Source organism: Sciurus carolinensis, chromosome 7, assembly GCF_902686445.1.
Source record: "Sciurus carolinensis chromosome 7, mSciCar1.2, whole genome shotgun sequence".
Taxonomy (NCBI): Eukaryota; Metazoa; Chordata; class Mammalia; order Rodentia; family Sciuridae; genus Sciurus; species Sciurus carolinensis.
This window is the reverse complement of record NC_062219.1, coordinates 69,306-84,412: the sequence shown is the minus strand read 5'-3', so window position 1 is coordinate 84,412 and position 15,107 is coordinate 69,306. Positions and strand designations below refer to the sequence as shown.

The window sequence follows — 15,107 nt, the reverse complement described above, 5'->3', positions numbered from 1 at the left end:
TGTGCAATTTTTCAGATTTATATTTATGCATGTATACATGTGTAAATATTTTTACAAAAATACATACCATGAATATGGCCTCTTGGTGTTAATTTAGATCTCCCTCTCATTTGGTATCCATGTTAAGTGTGTATCATTAAGAATAGCCTTTCATTTGGATGTACCAAAATTCATGTGAATCCATCACTGGATATTGTTTTAGTAATACTTAAGAATTAAACAAGACCCCAAGTCACATCTTTGTTCCTCCATCTCTGGTACAGTTACTTTCTTAGGATAAAGTCATAGAAATGGAATTGCAAGCATGTAAGATGTTAGTAACCTTTTTTAGGGCTCGAAGATGTCTTTAAGGTGTATCTGTTACATCCTGCTTCCACACAAATTCCTCTGTGTAGCCAGTGCCCAGGCTACAGCTCTCTGCACAGGTGAAGACAGCCAGGACGCCCCAGTCAACACTCCTGCCCAGTCTGTCCACCTTGAGGTGGTTCAGCAGCTGCGGCATGACCTGAGGAGAGTGACATGGGTAAGAAAGCTACCGAGTGGCAGGGCACCTTCTGTACTACCACACTGACCCCTGGGTATCTGCTATTTTGGTGCAAATGTTCAAAAACTTAAAGCAGGGTGATTATACACTAAAATAGTTCTGACTTAAGCCCATACCTGGAATTCAAATATTCTCTTGGCACCACACGGACAATTGGGAATATCGTCCTCTTGAGGGATGTTTTCACCAGAAATCCAGATGGGCTCAGTACCCCTGCCATATCTGAGAATCTGAAATCAACAAGGACCATGTTCAAACAATAACACCTCACCCAAGGGTTTCCAATGGTAGTGATCTCTAACAATCATCCAAAGGCTGTGCAGTGCATGATGTGGCCCTGACCCAAAAGGCAGTTCACGGTGTGTGTGGCAATCGACTGGCTCAAAGCCACTATCCCAGCTTCTTTCCCAGATGGTGCCTTCTCATCAGAATCCTCACCTGACAAGCACATCGTGAAGGGACTAAAGCTTGTGACTCCCCTTCCCATACAAAGTGCCACCTGAACCTTCTCACACTCAGGAACTTGAAACATTTTCAAAAGGACAAATACCTAGTGAATCATGGTGCCTACAGTAAATTCAATGTAATCAGCTTCCCAAAACAAGCTCGTGGTTGTCTTCTTAAAAGCACAGTTATTGCCAAAACCACCTTCTTAGTGTTTGGGACACAGGTCAAAGGTCAATTCTTCACATAAATTGCTGGATACTTGATTCTGTGACTGGTTTTTAAGAATGTATCTGAGTTATCTTAGGTGTGTATTTGTGGTGAAAGAAGTCATAGGGGAAAGTGTTTTTATCTGTCACGTGAGTTTTACAGGCAAAGATATCTACTGGAGAACTGGCTGTGTGCACAGCCAGTGGTGTCTAAATGTCAGTATCTTAGGCAATGTCACATCTCCCATCGCTGATGTTTTCTTTAGAAAATTAATCCAGTGTGATAAACAGTATAGCTTTAGGAATTCAGTGAAGTGGAGAATAACTGCCAAAGCACCTTTCTATGTGGCCCATCTGTGCCAAGACCACAGTAGCAAGATGTTTAAAAGTCTGACTGTGTAGGCTCTGAAGGAACAGACTAGCTTAGGAGTTACTTCTTAGAGATTATACTCACCAGCCAAACCTGTGAAAAATATGATGAAGAGGTATAAATTCTCTTTTACCTGCTCTGGTTCAAGGGCTGTCTGAGCTTTGAACTTCTGGAAAATGTTATCTTCCCTGGATTCGTGCTTTGCCATGGAATCCAGTTCTTCCTCAAGAGCTTCATCTGAAAAAGCAACAAAATGACTTTAAAACAGGAAAAACCCCACATGGCAATGATTCACATGTGTAAAGGGAACCCAGTTCTAACCAACACTTTCCCTGTTAATTCACACATTAAAACTGGTGCTTATTTCTAGGTGCTCAAGTAGTTGTACATCATTACTACGCCTACTCCCAGTCAAATTAAAAGAATAGACCCAAATCATGTGCCCAGGACCATGCCCACCAGCATGCAGGATACCTAACCAACGTGCGCCCTCCTTATCCCTGTTCCTTAAGCCTGGACTTTCACTCAAGTCTCCTTCCACTCACTCAGTCACCCATTTTTGGAATTCCAGCAACCCTGAGACTGGCGGCTGCCAGCACAACTTTCCTCTTTAACTTATCAAAATACAACTGATCAATCTTGACTTACATACGCTGAAATAACACTTCACCAATGATAAAATCACAAGAGCATTAATTAGTGGTACTCACTGGCACAACCAGGATGGAAGGAGGATCCACAACAGCCTACAAGCCCACATACAGAGCAGAAGAAAGCTTCAGTGCAACCTTACAACACTGAGGTGTTCCCTCTGGCCTTCTGCCAACCTCTTTCACCAGAGAACTCCAAACCAAGACTCAGTCTGACACCGCCATCCCCCACAGCAAACTTTTTTTTTTGCATTTTGATTTGGAAAATGTTGAACATGTGCAAAATTAGAACTACTGTAGCATATTAACTCCAACTAAAATTTCAAGGCCCCAACTCAGTTACCCTGAAGTGAACCCCAGACATCTCACTTCATGAGTATTTCAGCTAGCTATACCCCCCTCTGAAAGACAAAAATTTCCCTTTATTTACAAATTTTCAAGCTCAGATGATTACTGAGTATTTTTAAAGAATCATCTTTGAGCCATGTGATGTTTTAGTACTGGTTACTCTTGCAGATGTTCAAAGTGTCTATCCTGAGGCAGTGGGAGCCTTTTCACGTTAGTTCTTGAGTTCTGACATGGCTCTAGTAATCTCTGATTGCTTCCTTGATCACTGGATGGCTGTGTTCCAACACTATTTGAACATTTCCTGTCCCTGATCTGGAATTGACTACTTCTCCAAAGAAACTGGAGTTTTTTTTTAAAGAGAAATAGTATTTATGCATCAAGAATGCCCCCTGCTACTGAGTTCATTGCTTTTATTCTAAGCCTTTGTAGCAGGTTAGATAAATCAGGAATTCACAGTCATGCTTCCAGTGTAAACTCAAGACCTACAGCGTATTCATTTAATCTTACATTATCCACCTGGTCTTTTTCCATGCCCAACAGACCAACAAGGTGACTCATCTGCTTTATTCCCTAATACACAAACATCTTAAAAAACAACAGCAACATACTAACAGCATGAGTATGAGGAACATCAACGCTGCCTTCCTCTTCTCCACCGGGACAGATGCTATTAGGGACGTACTGCTGAACCGCTGTTTCCCAGGGATGTAGCTCAGTGGTAGAGCACTTGCCCAACACTCATGAGGCTCTAGGCTCAACAGTACCACAAAAAACAAAACAAAACAAACCAAACCAAAAACCCACTATGTTTCTCAGTAATTTACAATAATTCTCAAAGTAGTTATGTGACTAATTCACTTATTTTTGTTTAGTGATTACTTCATGATTATACACATGCTTAGTCTCATGGTTGCAGCTATGTAAAACAAGGTGCCAAGCCCAGCCTTTGCCTTCCACCCCTCCCATTCTCCTGAAGGAAAGCATGTTCATGATTCAGGCCTTTCTAAAACCATGAGCAATAACGAACACACACACACACAGACATATGCACACCTCCCACACACACACTTTTCAATACCATCACAAGTGTTCCCATGTTACCTGAACTTGCTTCAGTTGTCACAAGGAACCTGACCTCCCTGAGCAGCATCTAGGCTCCTCCATAAACAACCTGACATTGGAGGCTGCTCTATCCCACTGTATCCATTACCAGCAGACACAGAGCACAAAAGAGGACTCTCAAATATGTGTTTTAGAGTGTACGAGCTGACCGAACTGTAAACTGGAAAGCTGATATTCTTAGTTTCTGTAACCACATCAAGGTGAGTAAGAGTTCAAGTTTTAGAGTTGGCAAGATCAAGGCCAACGCTTGAAAACACCTAACAGTTCTTTGACCAAAGTCTGTGATACTCAGAACTTCAATTTCCTCACTTGTGATGTGGGACAAAGTTCCTGGAGGCAGCTTCAGGATGTCAATGAACCTGTGTACAGATGGCCCTCAGTCGAGTAAGTGCTGGCTACTCAGCCAGTATTTAAGTCATCTCCTACATACCTGGCCAGCACAGACACTGCCCAGGGAATGAATTCCAGAGAAGCTGACATGAACATGCACGTAAAGATGGCAAGATGAAAGAGAAACTAACTCTCACAAGGCCCCTGTTGTATGCCAAACACCAGCAGCTACTCTTACTATCTCTAGCTGAGTGATGGATCTGGGACCCAACACAACTCTCCAAGTTTCCAGCCTCCAGCATCTTGTACATCATTCTTTTTTTCTGGTAGTACCACGGATTGAACCCAGGGACGCTCTAGCACTGAGCATCCTTTTTATTTTTTATTTTGAGACCGGGTCTCATTAAGTTGCCAAACCTATTGTTGAACTTGCAATCTTCTTGCCTCAGCCTTCCAAGCAGTTGGGATTCCAGGGATTCATCATGGTGCTCGGCTCACTTCCCATCGTTTTTAGGAAGCAGAATGCACCTGATATATGCCAGGGAGGTAGAGGAATGGTATTTTCACTTGACAGCTTACAATCTCCACATTGAGAGTCCATTCCTCTTAGGACCACTTTTCTTTTCTACCATGTTTGATCATGAGTGCTGAAGCCGACTCCTTACCCATGCTTCCTGTGATCTCAAAGTCTTCTTCCTTTTCCACAACTTCAGGCAAAATCTCTTCTTCTGTTTCTATGACAATTTCGAATTCAGGAAAAAGGAAGTTGTGGTCTGGAACTGTATGGTCCAAATGATCTAAGACAAATAATATTACTAGCATCATAAGTAACCATTTCGTTTTAAAGATGATCTATAAATTTTCCACTTCTAAAGTAGTCACGTGTCCTTGAGTAAGTTCATTGTTAAACTAGCACAGCATGTGCTCACAAACCTGGATGGGCAGGTCAGTCACCTGACACACCATCATGATGCAGTCAAAAGTCATGATAAACATGAGATGCATAAGTCTGCTGCTGGCCTAACTCAGCACACTGTTTAATAGTAAATTGCTTGCTTATCTTAATAAACAGAAGTATGCTGTAAAACAATGATAAAAAGTAAGCTTGTAAACAAGTCACTTGTTATCAAGTAATACATACTGGGCATAATCATAAGTGCCTGTTATTGACCGAAATCATGTGCAACTATAGTAATAGTTCTCCCTATTAAACTGATTTATGCAGAGCTGGTATTTTAGATTAGGGTCACAAATGTCTACATTAAAGCAATGCTGGTCACGTAACAGAGATTAAGACTTTGCTGTCACTCTTATAAAGATGTTCATATTGCCAGCTATAAAGTTTTTGAAAAGTACTCTACGTTTTGCAATTTTAACCTGGAAATGAAATATTTGGGTTGACTGAAGCTAAGAAACAGGTGAGATTTAAGAAAAAAAAAAGGACTTACCTTGGGTACAAGCCTGCTTATGCCCCAACCTCCAGTCTAGCGTCTGATGCTCTTTACTGCAGTAATGTGCCTGGTGGCATCTGGAGCATGTTTTGGGACCTAAACAGCCACAAACCCTGCAGAGATGAGCACCCGACTTTAGTTGGAGACACACAGAATCTCCTTTTTCTGGGGGCGGGTTCTCAGAAGGTGGGTCATAGGAGTAAAACTCATTTTTCCTGGGTAGCTGATTCCTAAAAACTAAGAATAAAGAGAAAACGTGTAAACATTCCCAGTTACACAAAATAGCACCCCAAATCTGAGTCGCTATGCCATGCCTCCTAAAATGAAAAAAGGCAATCATTTAAAAAAAGAGAAATTTAAATTTTAGTTTTCAGGGAGCTTATTTCCCAGACAGGGAGAAACTAAAAACGAAAACGAACGAGGATTTAAAACTCAAGACGACATTCGTCTGGTCCAAAGGAGCTGGCTCTCGGAGCGGGTTCGAGTTAAACCCAGCACTGATCCCGAGGGCCATCCGGGGACCCCGCCGCACCTCGCAGGCCGGCGCAGCACGGCGGCTCGCGGCAGCAGAAGAGGAAGAGGCCGCGGTGGAAAGCGTCTGCGCGGCCGGGCAGCGGCGCGTACACCTGCAGCAGGAAGGCGAGCGGCCGGCCGCAGCGCGCGCAGCCCAGCGCCCCGGGCCCCGGCAGCGCGGTCGCGCCCAGCCACGCCGGGCGCCCGCCCACCTTGCTGGGGAACTGCTCGCTGCGCAGCCGCCACGCCGGCGCGGGCTCGGCGAAGCCCAGCTCCACTCGGCCGGCCGAGGCGGCCGCCATCGGGGAGTGCGTAGCCACTGAGCCGGAAGGCGGAAGTCGCGCCGGGCCGGAACCCGGGAGTCGGGGGCGGCCGGAAGGCGGAAGTCGCGCCGGGCCGGAACCCGGGAGTCGGCGGCGGCCGGAAGGTGGAAGTCGCCGGCGGAAGCAAAGTCTCCCGTGGGCGCGGGAGGTACCTTTTCGTGAGCCAAGTCGTGATGATCGGCAAACCCTCTTGGTCACGTCGTGGGCCCCACAGCCGTTCCCAGTGGTGGGGCGAGGTCTTCAAGCAGTATTATGCATGAGCGCTGGGCGCTGGCTTCAGATCACTTCCTGGAGAAGGGGTAAGGCGTGGCTTGCCCCCGCTGCTCTACCCACGTGGCGGAAGCTCGTCAGTTCGCCCAAGGAGCTAGCCAGTTCCCTGAGAAGTCTTGGAATACAGATCATAATAAATACTTTCAATGGAGAAAGGCGTGGACAGCACAAATTAAGTGCTTTTTTTGTTTAGAATTCATGTTCATTATTTTTGAATGATGCCTCTTAATTTTTATATGATGCATTTATTATGGGCCAGGGTATATGAGCAATGACCAGACTCTTACTTTACCTCGAAACGCCATGTCGTGTAAGAATTGCTTCTCCCATGCGAAAACTCTGTTTCTGCCATCCTGATCCTGCTTGGCATACCCTGCTTAGACAGGCAAATGTTTCTGTTCTTCTTATACAGTAAAATTGTTCTCTTTTGGTTCTTTTTTTTTTTTTTTTTTGACAATGAACGCTGTCAGAGAATGATTGTCTAGCTATTAGTAACTATTCTTTAACTTGTTCTCAACTAGGGTCATTTTGACCCTTTTCCCCTTCTGTTTACGATTTTGGATCTCATGATGTTTGTAGTTTTGAATCATAGCAACAGCCACTTATGATTAATGTACTGATATGCTTTACTTATGGTGTAAAAGGTGTGCACTCATTCCTGGAGGGGGTTGAAGGGTGCAGACTTGCAGCCTGCCCCTCAAATCTGCCAGCCAGTGAATAAAGATGGTTCCATCTCCTGTTTTAAGATCAACTTGGTGATTTGTTGCAGCCTTCCCAAAACACATTTCAGCAGCACAATGTTTTGAAAACATCAACTTTATAGTGTATAGAGCTGGGGCCTTAAATAACCCCACCCTTCAAACTGTTGCCATCAAGTCAGAAAAATTTCAGACATGTTGCTCAGAATAACAGAAATGAGTTTATTGAAGGCTAGGAAAGGAAACACTATCAAGGGAGAGAGTGTGTCCTTTTAGAGAGGTAAGGGACAGCATGCTTCTCCAGTTCAGTTTTATTGAGGAGCCCAGAGAAGTTTCCAGAAAGCCACCCCCATGTCCACCTCTTGACTTTTGACTGACAGCAGTGACCTCAGACTTTCAAGTCTCCACTGCCATGGCAACTCTAGGTCACCTTGGTTCATGCTGAACGAATCTAATTGGATTCTTAACCATATGCTCTTAAAAATTTTACTTTCCCTTCAGGTATCACACTACCAGACCTTAAACTATGCTATAGAGCAATAGTAACAAAAATGGCATGGTATTGGCACCAAAATAGACATGTAGACCAATGGTACAGAATAGAAGACACAGAGACAAACCCACATAAATACAGTTATACTAGACAAAAATATACATTGGAGAAAAGATAACCTATTCAACAAATGGTGCTGCAAAAACTGGAAATCTGTATGTAACAAAATGAAATTAAACCTCTGTCTCTCACCCTGCACAAAAATCAACTCAAAGTGGATCAAAGACTTCCACACTAGAACAGAGACCCTACCCCTAATAGAAGAAAAAGTTCCAAGTTTTCATCATGTCAGCTTAGGACCTTACTTCCTCAACAAGACTCCTAATGTGCAAGAAGTAAAATCAATAATCAATAAATGGGTTGGATTCAAATTAAAAAGCTTCTCAGGAAAGGAAACAATAATTTGAAGAGAGAGCCTACAGAATGTAAAAAAAAAAAAAAAAAACTTTACCACATGCATCTCAGATAGAGCATTAATCTCCAGGATATATAAAGAACTCAAGACAAACAAAAAACCAAATAACCCAATAAACACATGGGCTAAGGAACTGAACAGACACTTCACAGAAGAAGAAATACAAGTGAGCAACAAACATAAAAGAATGCTCATCATCTCTTGCAATTAGAGAAATACAAATCAAAACCTAAGATTTCATCTCATGTCAATCAGAATGACAATTATCAAGAATAGCAATAAGTGTTGGCGAGGATCTGGGGGAAAAGGCATACTCATACATTGTTGGTGGGACTGCAGATTGGTGCAACCACTTTAGAAAGCAGTATGGAGATTCCTCAGAAAACTTGGAATGGAACCACCATTTGACCCAGCTATCCCACTCAATTTATACATAAAGGACTCAAAATCAGCATACTACAGTGACACAGCCACATCAATGTTTATAGTGACTCAAGTCACAATAGCTGCATTTCTAACCAGAAAATCTATAAGAATTTATGGTTAAGAATCCAGTTAGAACCAGTCAGCATGGGTCCAATTGGAACCGGTCAGGATGGACCAAAGTGATTTGAGTTGTCATGGCAGTGGAGACAATCTGGTGTCATCCTGCTGTCAGTTGAAAGTCAAGAGGGGGTTCTGTGTGGGCCTTTCTGGAAAATTCTCTGGGATCCCCAATAAAACTGGAATGCAGGATAGGCACATTGCTGGGCCAGACTTGCTGAACCCTGGATGCAGCGAATGAATAATGATGCAGAGACAAAGTTATTTGAAGGTGGGGGAATCAGAAGACTTCACCCCAAATGAAATGAAGTCCTAGGTTGACTGGCTCCTTCTTTTATTGGGAGGAATGAACAAAGGTGTGGTGTTCTTAGGAAGACATAACTAGGGATAAGATGAACAAGGGTTCATATTCTTAGAAACACAGAGCTGGGTATAGGGTTAAAAGTAACCATTAGTGCTGAGATGTTTGATTTTATTATATCGACAAGCAGTTCTTCATGCCAGCAAGCAGGAACTCTAGGTAAGATTAACAAGGAATGAACACAAAATTTTTGCAAATAGCTAAGAGAGTAGCCTGTGTTTCCTTCTCTCTCTGAGGCACCATCGGTAGGCTTGGAAGAGCATCTGTCTTCAGAACATGCTCTTGCAGACTAGCAGTTTTCTGCTTTTTCCACCCAGCGTCCTGAAGCATCCTCTATGCAGGCTAAGGACCTCCATGGCATGCTGTGTATTTACTGGAACCATGCCATGTCTCTTGCCACCGCTCTCAAGGGCCTAGCAGAGATCCAGTGGTCCTGCTTGAGCTTCTCAAAGTGAACCACATGCCATCCCTGCCAGCACAGCACACCCTCTCAGGAAATTCTTTTTCCCTTGCCTGTGCAGTGTCTCTGAGATCTGATGGGCAAGAAACCGTACACAGACCAAAGGATGTGAGCCAGAGCAGGAGGCTGGGAGTTTCTTGCCAAATTGAGGCAGAAGAGGGCAGTGACCTCACAACTGGCTTGTGGTTCGAGGAAAGTAGGCTGCCAGTTGAAGCTCTGTATTTTCCCATCATTGAATTCAACATGATGTTAACAGATGAAGTTAGGCAACTTGCCTCCTTTCACTGTCCTGGAGAAGATCAGTTTTATCCCAGAGGCAAAGACTTCAGCCTGTGGATGGCATTCCCTAATATAGAATGCTCACAATCAGCACACAGTGTTGCATACCAGAAGTTGCATCCCAAGGAGTCTACTATATGTTAGGAGGAGTGCATCCCAAGTATTGATTAGCACAAGGGACTCAGGAGTGGAATACTTTTGGGTGGAAGAGTATTTAAGCTTTACACTCATCTTCCTATAGCAACAGATGACTGAAACCCAGCGTCCACTGGTGGTCACACACCATCATCCTCTGGTTGTTCACAGCACATGTTCAACTGATTTCCTTGCATCTCTGAAGTTATTCATCTGGTTGAGCCAGCAAATGTGGCTTAAACATCACCTCCCTCCTCACTAAAATGATCCATTCCAACTGTACTCATGTCAGAGAAAGACTGCACAGGAGACCACAACTTCTGCCTCTTCAGTCATCAACTTGACTTTTCATTTCCTCTCCCTGGCAGCCCTAAATTCATTTTATTTGCAGCTATTTACCAAAAAGATATGGCTCCATGTGAACCCTTGTACTGCCATTTCCTTTTCTTGCCTCCAGCTCTAACCTGAGAAGATAGAGGTGTTTTTTCTCATGGCTTCAAGATTTTCCATGTCATGGATTTGAGCACCAATAGTGCAAATACACTTGCCATTCCACTCCCTCCCAATCTAGTGCCAGCCAGCACTCCAAGCTCCACCTGTATTTCCAGTTTTTCTCCTCCCCCTGATCTACCTTTTCCATGGTAGTCTTCCTGGGTGGCCATCACACTGTCTTCCCCTCTTCCCTAATACAAATTCCTCCAACCTAAGACCCTTCACCCCCACAGGATCAAACTCCAGGTACTTGTGGTTGACTTTCTCAAGACAAACTTACCCAATAGATGGACATTATTTTTGTTAGGTGGCAAGTCAGTTAGTTTTAATTCCCACATCTAGCTGTCCATCTGTGCATAAATCAAAACACATTGTATATAAATAGGACACACATAGAATGGACTACCTGTATTGAAGGAGCTTTGTATTTGGGAAACCCAGGTAAATGTACATAAAACAGAGAATAGTTAAATGCCGAAGTGTATACTGCAATGTGAGTTCTGAAAGCTCAGACAAGGAAGAAGCCACGACAGGCTGAAATTTGGGCAAGGGAAGAGAGAGAAGCTGGGGTGAGAGTCAGTGACAAAGGCAACGTTCAAGGGGAGAAACTGGTTTTGCTCCTTCTGAAGATGCTCTTCCTCAGAGTGGTCATCCTCCAGTGCACTTGCAATGCCTTGTCCTCTGAACCTGGGTTTCTGTCAGTACCTACTAAGCCCCTGCGGAGTTACTTTTTTCTGTGTACTTATCCTGCTGTTTGTTTGCTAGATTCTCACAGTAGGGTACAGACTCTCACATGGGGCTGGTATTTTTACCTCGCATAGGGTGGGTGCACAAAAAGTATTGGTTAATCATCTGGGTATAGTGGCACATACCTTTGATCCCAGTTGCTCAGGAGGCTGAGGCAGAAGGATTGCAAAGCCTTCAACAATTTAGGGAGGCCCTGTCTCAAAGTAAAATATTTTTTAAAAGGACTGAGAATGTGGCTTAGTTATTATGTGCCCCTGGGTTTAATCCCTAGTACCAAAACAAAACAAGTATTAAACAGATTTTAATACTTGGTATCTATGTTTTTATTTGTGGTATCTATGGTTTTATTTATAATTAAAAATCAATGTTTTAGGGCTGGGATTGTGGCTCAGTGGTAGAGCACTTGCCTGACATGTGTGAGACACTGGGTTCAATCCTCAGCACCACATAAAAATGAATAAATAAAGATATTGTGTCCATTTACAACTAAAAATATTTTTTAAAAATCAATGTTTTGGTGACTGGGGTTGTGACTCTGGTAGAGTGCTTGTCTGTCGTGTGTGAGGCATTAGGTTCGATCCTCAGCACCACATAAAATTAAATAAATAATTATTTTAATGGCTAAATTTTTACCTTTTTAAGAAAATGTTCAAATACAGTGAAAGCTCCATGGATAAGTGTTGTTTGGCCCTTCATGCCATTTTGTGGCCTGGAACACTTTCTTTCTTGTGAAAGTCCAGCTCCAACCCTGAGGAGTGAGTCTATGGCCCTCTGGGGTATTGGAGGATTTCAAGGGGATTTTTTTCTCCAATTGCAGGTCCCACCACGCACTACCATGTTATGTGGGGCAGAAACACATACATGAGGAGTGGCTACTACTTCTACCTTCTTCCCCACTCTGCTAGCACAGGGGTTCCCCACCAGCCAACCAGCCAGGGACTTCTGGTTGCTTCATGAAGTCTTGCTGCAAGCCACCTGGGAAGGGTCCCTGACACTGAGCTCAGCAGTGTCCACATCTACTTTGTCAGTGAAAAACCACATGTGGAACTGTATGTCCAAACTTGCCACAGAGTGACACTATGGCTGAAGTCCACCCTACCAGCTGTGATGTGGCCATCCTGGCATTTCAGTTGTAAAATTAGAAAACTTTACCAGATTAATGTATGCATTCAACTATTTACTAACTCCTGTTAGGTTTGGACAGCCTCTGAGATCAATTCTAGCTCTTCTGACTCCCATCCTGCTTTCATACTGCTCTATCCTCTCCAGGTAATACAGGGCCGCCCTTGAATGCTTCCTGTCCCTCACATTGAACCAGAAAGTAGCTCCAAAGAATATGACCACATGCCATCTTGAGACAGGAGAGATTATAGTCAGAAAGGGTGACCTCAGAATGGGATCCCACCATCCATGATTAAAACCCTAGATTATGACTTGTTGCTTTCAGCTGCCTGACTGGAAGGCTCCACTCATGCTTAGATGCCCACACAGTCTGATGTTGCCCTGAGTTTCCCTGACAACCCTAACATTAAGTTGTTTTGAACCCAAGCAACTTCTTTGTTTTAAGAAACAAGTACAGGAGAAATTCAGGTTTGCAAATACATTAAGCCATACCATCATGGGAATAGGAGATTAAAACTGTGTACTCTCAATTGAGTCAGAGAAAACAATAAGGGGACTCTCCAATGAAAGATTGGTTCTTCATCAAAACAGTATAAACCCCCCAGACAGAGCCACCAATCCTTTTGGGACCCCTCCTGCACTGTGGGGATTGTCCTTGCTTGCTTCTAATAAACCCACTACTGTATTCTCACCCTCTGTTTTCTGCACATGTCATTCCTCAAGTGCACAAGACAAGAACTCTCCAGTGCTCACACAACCTTGTTACAATCTGATGTGGCAGAGGGACCCTGAGTGACTCTTCTACTGGCAGGGCCAGGGAATTGGTGTTTGGTGAGGGCTCATCTGGTTTGCAGATGACTGTCTTCTCACTGATACTTACGGGGTAGAGAAAGGGCTCAGGAGCTCAATGTAAGAGCTCCAATCCCAACACAAGGCTCTGCCCTCAGGCTCTCATAACCTCCCAAAGGCCACCTCCTGGTGTCATCACCTTAGAGTTTGGGGAGGAACACAACATTCAACCCATAGCAGAGGGTCTCCAGGAGGGATAACCAGGAGACTCAAGCAGGGCCATGCAGGTGAGTACTTTGCTTGGCCCAAGATCCCTGGGGACATCCAAGAGGCAGTTCATGCTGCCGATGGTCCACATAGACCCAGCAGCAAAGTGTCCCAGAATGCAGCACCTGGCAGAACATGACAGAACATGTTCATTTATGCAAAGACCCACAGTACCTGCTCTGCCCTGGTCCAGCTGACAGCAGTGAGGTAGGGGAAACAGGTAATCAGAGTAGGAAAATGGTGAGGGTCCATAAGGAGGATGAACGTCAAGACCACTGCTGGAGGTACGTGCCATGTTTGATGTGCTCCAGCCATTCAGCCTGAAAACACACACAGCCAATTCAGATCTCAAGGACAGGTTACAAGGGGTCCGTCAACTTCCCCCACTGTGGTCCTCCCATGCTCTTCGTGGGAGCTTTTTTACACTTTTGAACCTTGACCTCTTCTTTAATACATTTCTGCTTGCTTGCTTGTCTCAACATTTGTGGTGTTCATTCCTCTACCCTGGGGAACACGGACCTATCCCGATTTCCACTGGTAGCAGGAACAGAGGGTTAATGTTCATACTCTCCTGTTTCTTTTGGCCATTGACTCTTATTTTTCTTTCCCGGGTTGAGGGACACATATGGATGTAGAATCTAGAAACACTGAGAAAAACCACACAGTCTGAATTATTGGAATTAGATGCAGCCTGTAACCGAATTAGAAACCGGAGCATTTTAACTCCTAACTCACACAGGTAGGGCTGGCTTGAGCAGGGTCCACACCAATATCTACTCCCTGTCTCCTCCACGTGGCCACTGTCCAGAAAGCACTCAGAGGATCCACAATGATCAAGTTGAAGTGATAATCAGATACAATAAGCTCTGGTCCCTGGATCCCCTACCCTGGAACCATCACATCATTCATGCAAGAAACAAATTCTAATTAAGAGTAATGTTATGAATATGTCATGGCACTTCTGGCATTAGGTGATTACATAATTGAGGTTTTAAACTTACTGTTCTAACTTGAAATGTCTCCCAACAGTTTTTTTTTTGTCCTTTTAGACTTTCTTGTTTTTTTTTTTTATTTTAAACTAGTCCCATAGCTTTAAAACTGTGATAAAATTTTTAATGAAAAATTGGCACATTGTACTAGAAATTTCAAAACTATCCTATTGTCTTATATCCTGGAAATAATATAAAGCATTTATTTTATATTTTATATGATAGCCCACTCTGTAGGCTCTCTTTTCACATTGTTGATTGTTTCCTGTGCTGAGAAAAAAACTTTTTAGTTTGAATCTATCCCAGTTGTTGATTCTTGCTTTTATTTCTTGTGCTATGGGAGTCCTGTTAAGGAAGTCTGGTCCTAAGCCAACATGATGGAGATTCGGGCCTACTTTTTCTTCTATTTGGTGAAGGCTCTCAGGTCTAATTCCCAGATCCTTGATCCATTTTGAGTTGAGTTTTGTACAGGGTGAGAGATAGGGGTTTAGTTTCATTTTACTGCATATGGATTTCCAGTTTTCCCAGCACCATTTGTTGAAGAGACTATCTTTTCTTCATTGTAAGTTTTTGGTACCCTTGTCTAGTATGAGGTTACTGTACTTATGTGGATATGTCTTTGTGTCTTCTATCCTGTACCGTTGATCTACCTGTCTATTTTGGTGTCAGTACCATGCCGTTTT

The 15,107-nt window shown here is 43.5% G+C and overlaps 1 protein-coding gene across 1 annotated transcript; it reads right to left on the bottom strand.

Annotated features, from left to right (window-relative positions):
• Positions 1-227: 227 nt before the first annotated feature.
• Positions 228-6,313, bottom strand: Pdcd2 (programmed cell death 2). The gene is made up of 6 exons (XM_047557431.1): positions 6,001-6,313; positions 5,466-5,705; positions 4,683-4,814; positions 1,701-1,804; positions 661-774; positions 228-505 (listed from the first exon to the last, which is right to left on the bottom strand). The coding sequence occupies exons 1-6, from the start codon at positions 6,281-6,283 to the stop codon at positions 347-349; spliced, it is 1,032 nt and encodes a 343-aa protein (XP_047413387.1). The 5' UTR covers positions 6,284-6,313; the 3' UTR covers positions 228-346.
• Between the last annotated feature and the right edge of the window lie 8,794 nt (positions 6,314-15,107).

Excerpts from the sequence above, each read along its gene's own strand:
- Pdcd2 (XM_047557431.1), bottom strand. The coding sequence starts at position 6,283 with ATGGCGGCCGCCTCGGCCGGCCGAGTGGAGCTGGGCTTCGCCGAGCCC. Across the intron at positions 5,706-6,000 it reads GTGCTGCGCCGGCCTGCGAG|TTTTTAGGAATCAGCTACCC; the intron begins GTGCGGCGGGGT and ends CTTTATTCTTAG. Across the intron at positions 1,805-4,682 it reads TGAGATCACAGGAAGCATGG|ATGAAGCTCTTGAGGAAGAA; the intron begins GTAAGGAGTCGG and ends TTGCTTTTTCAG.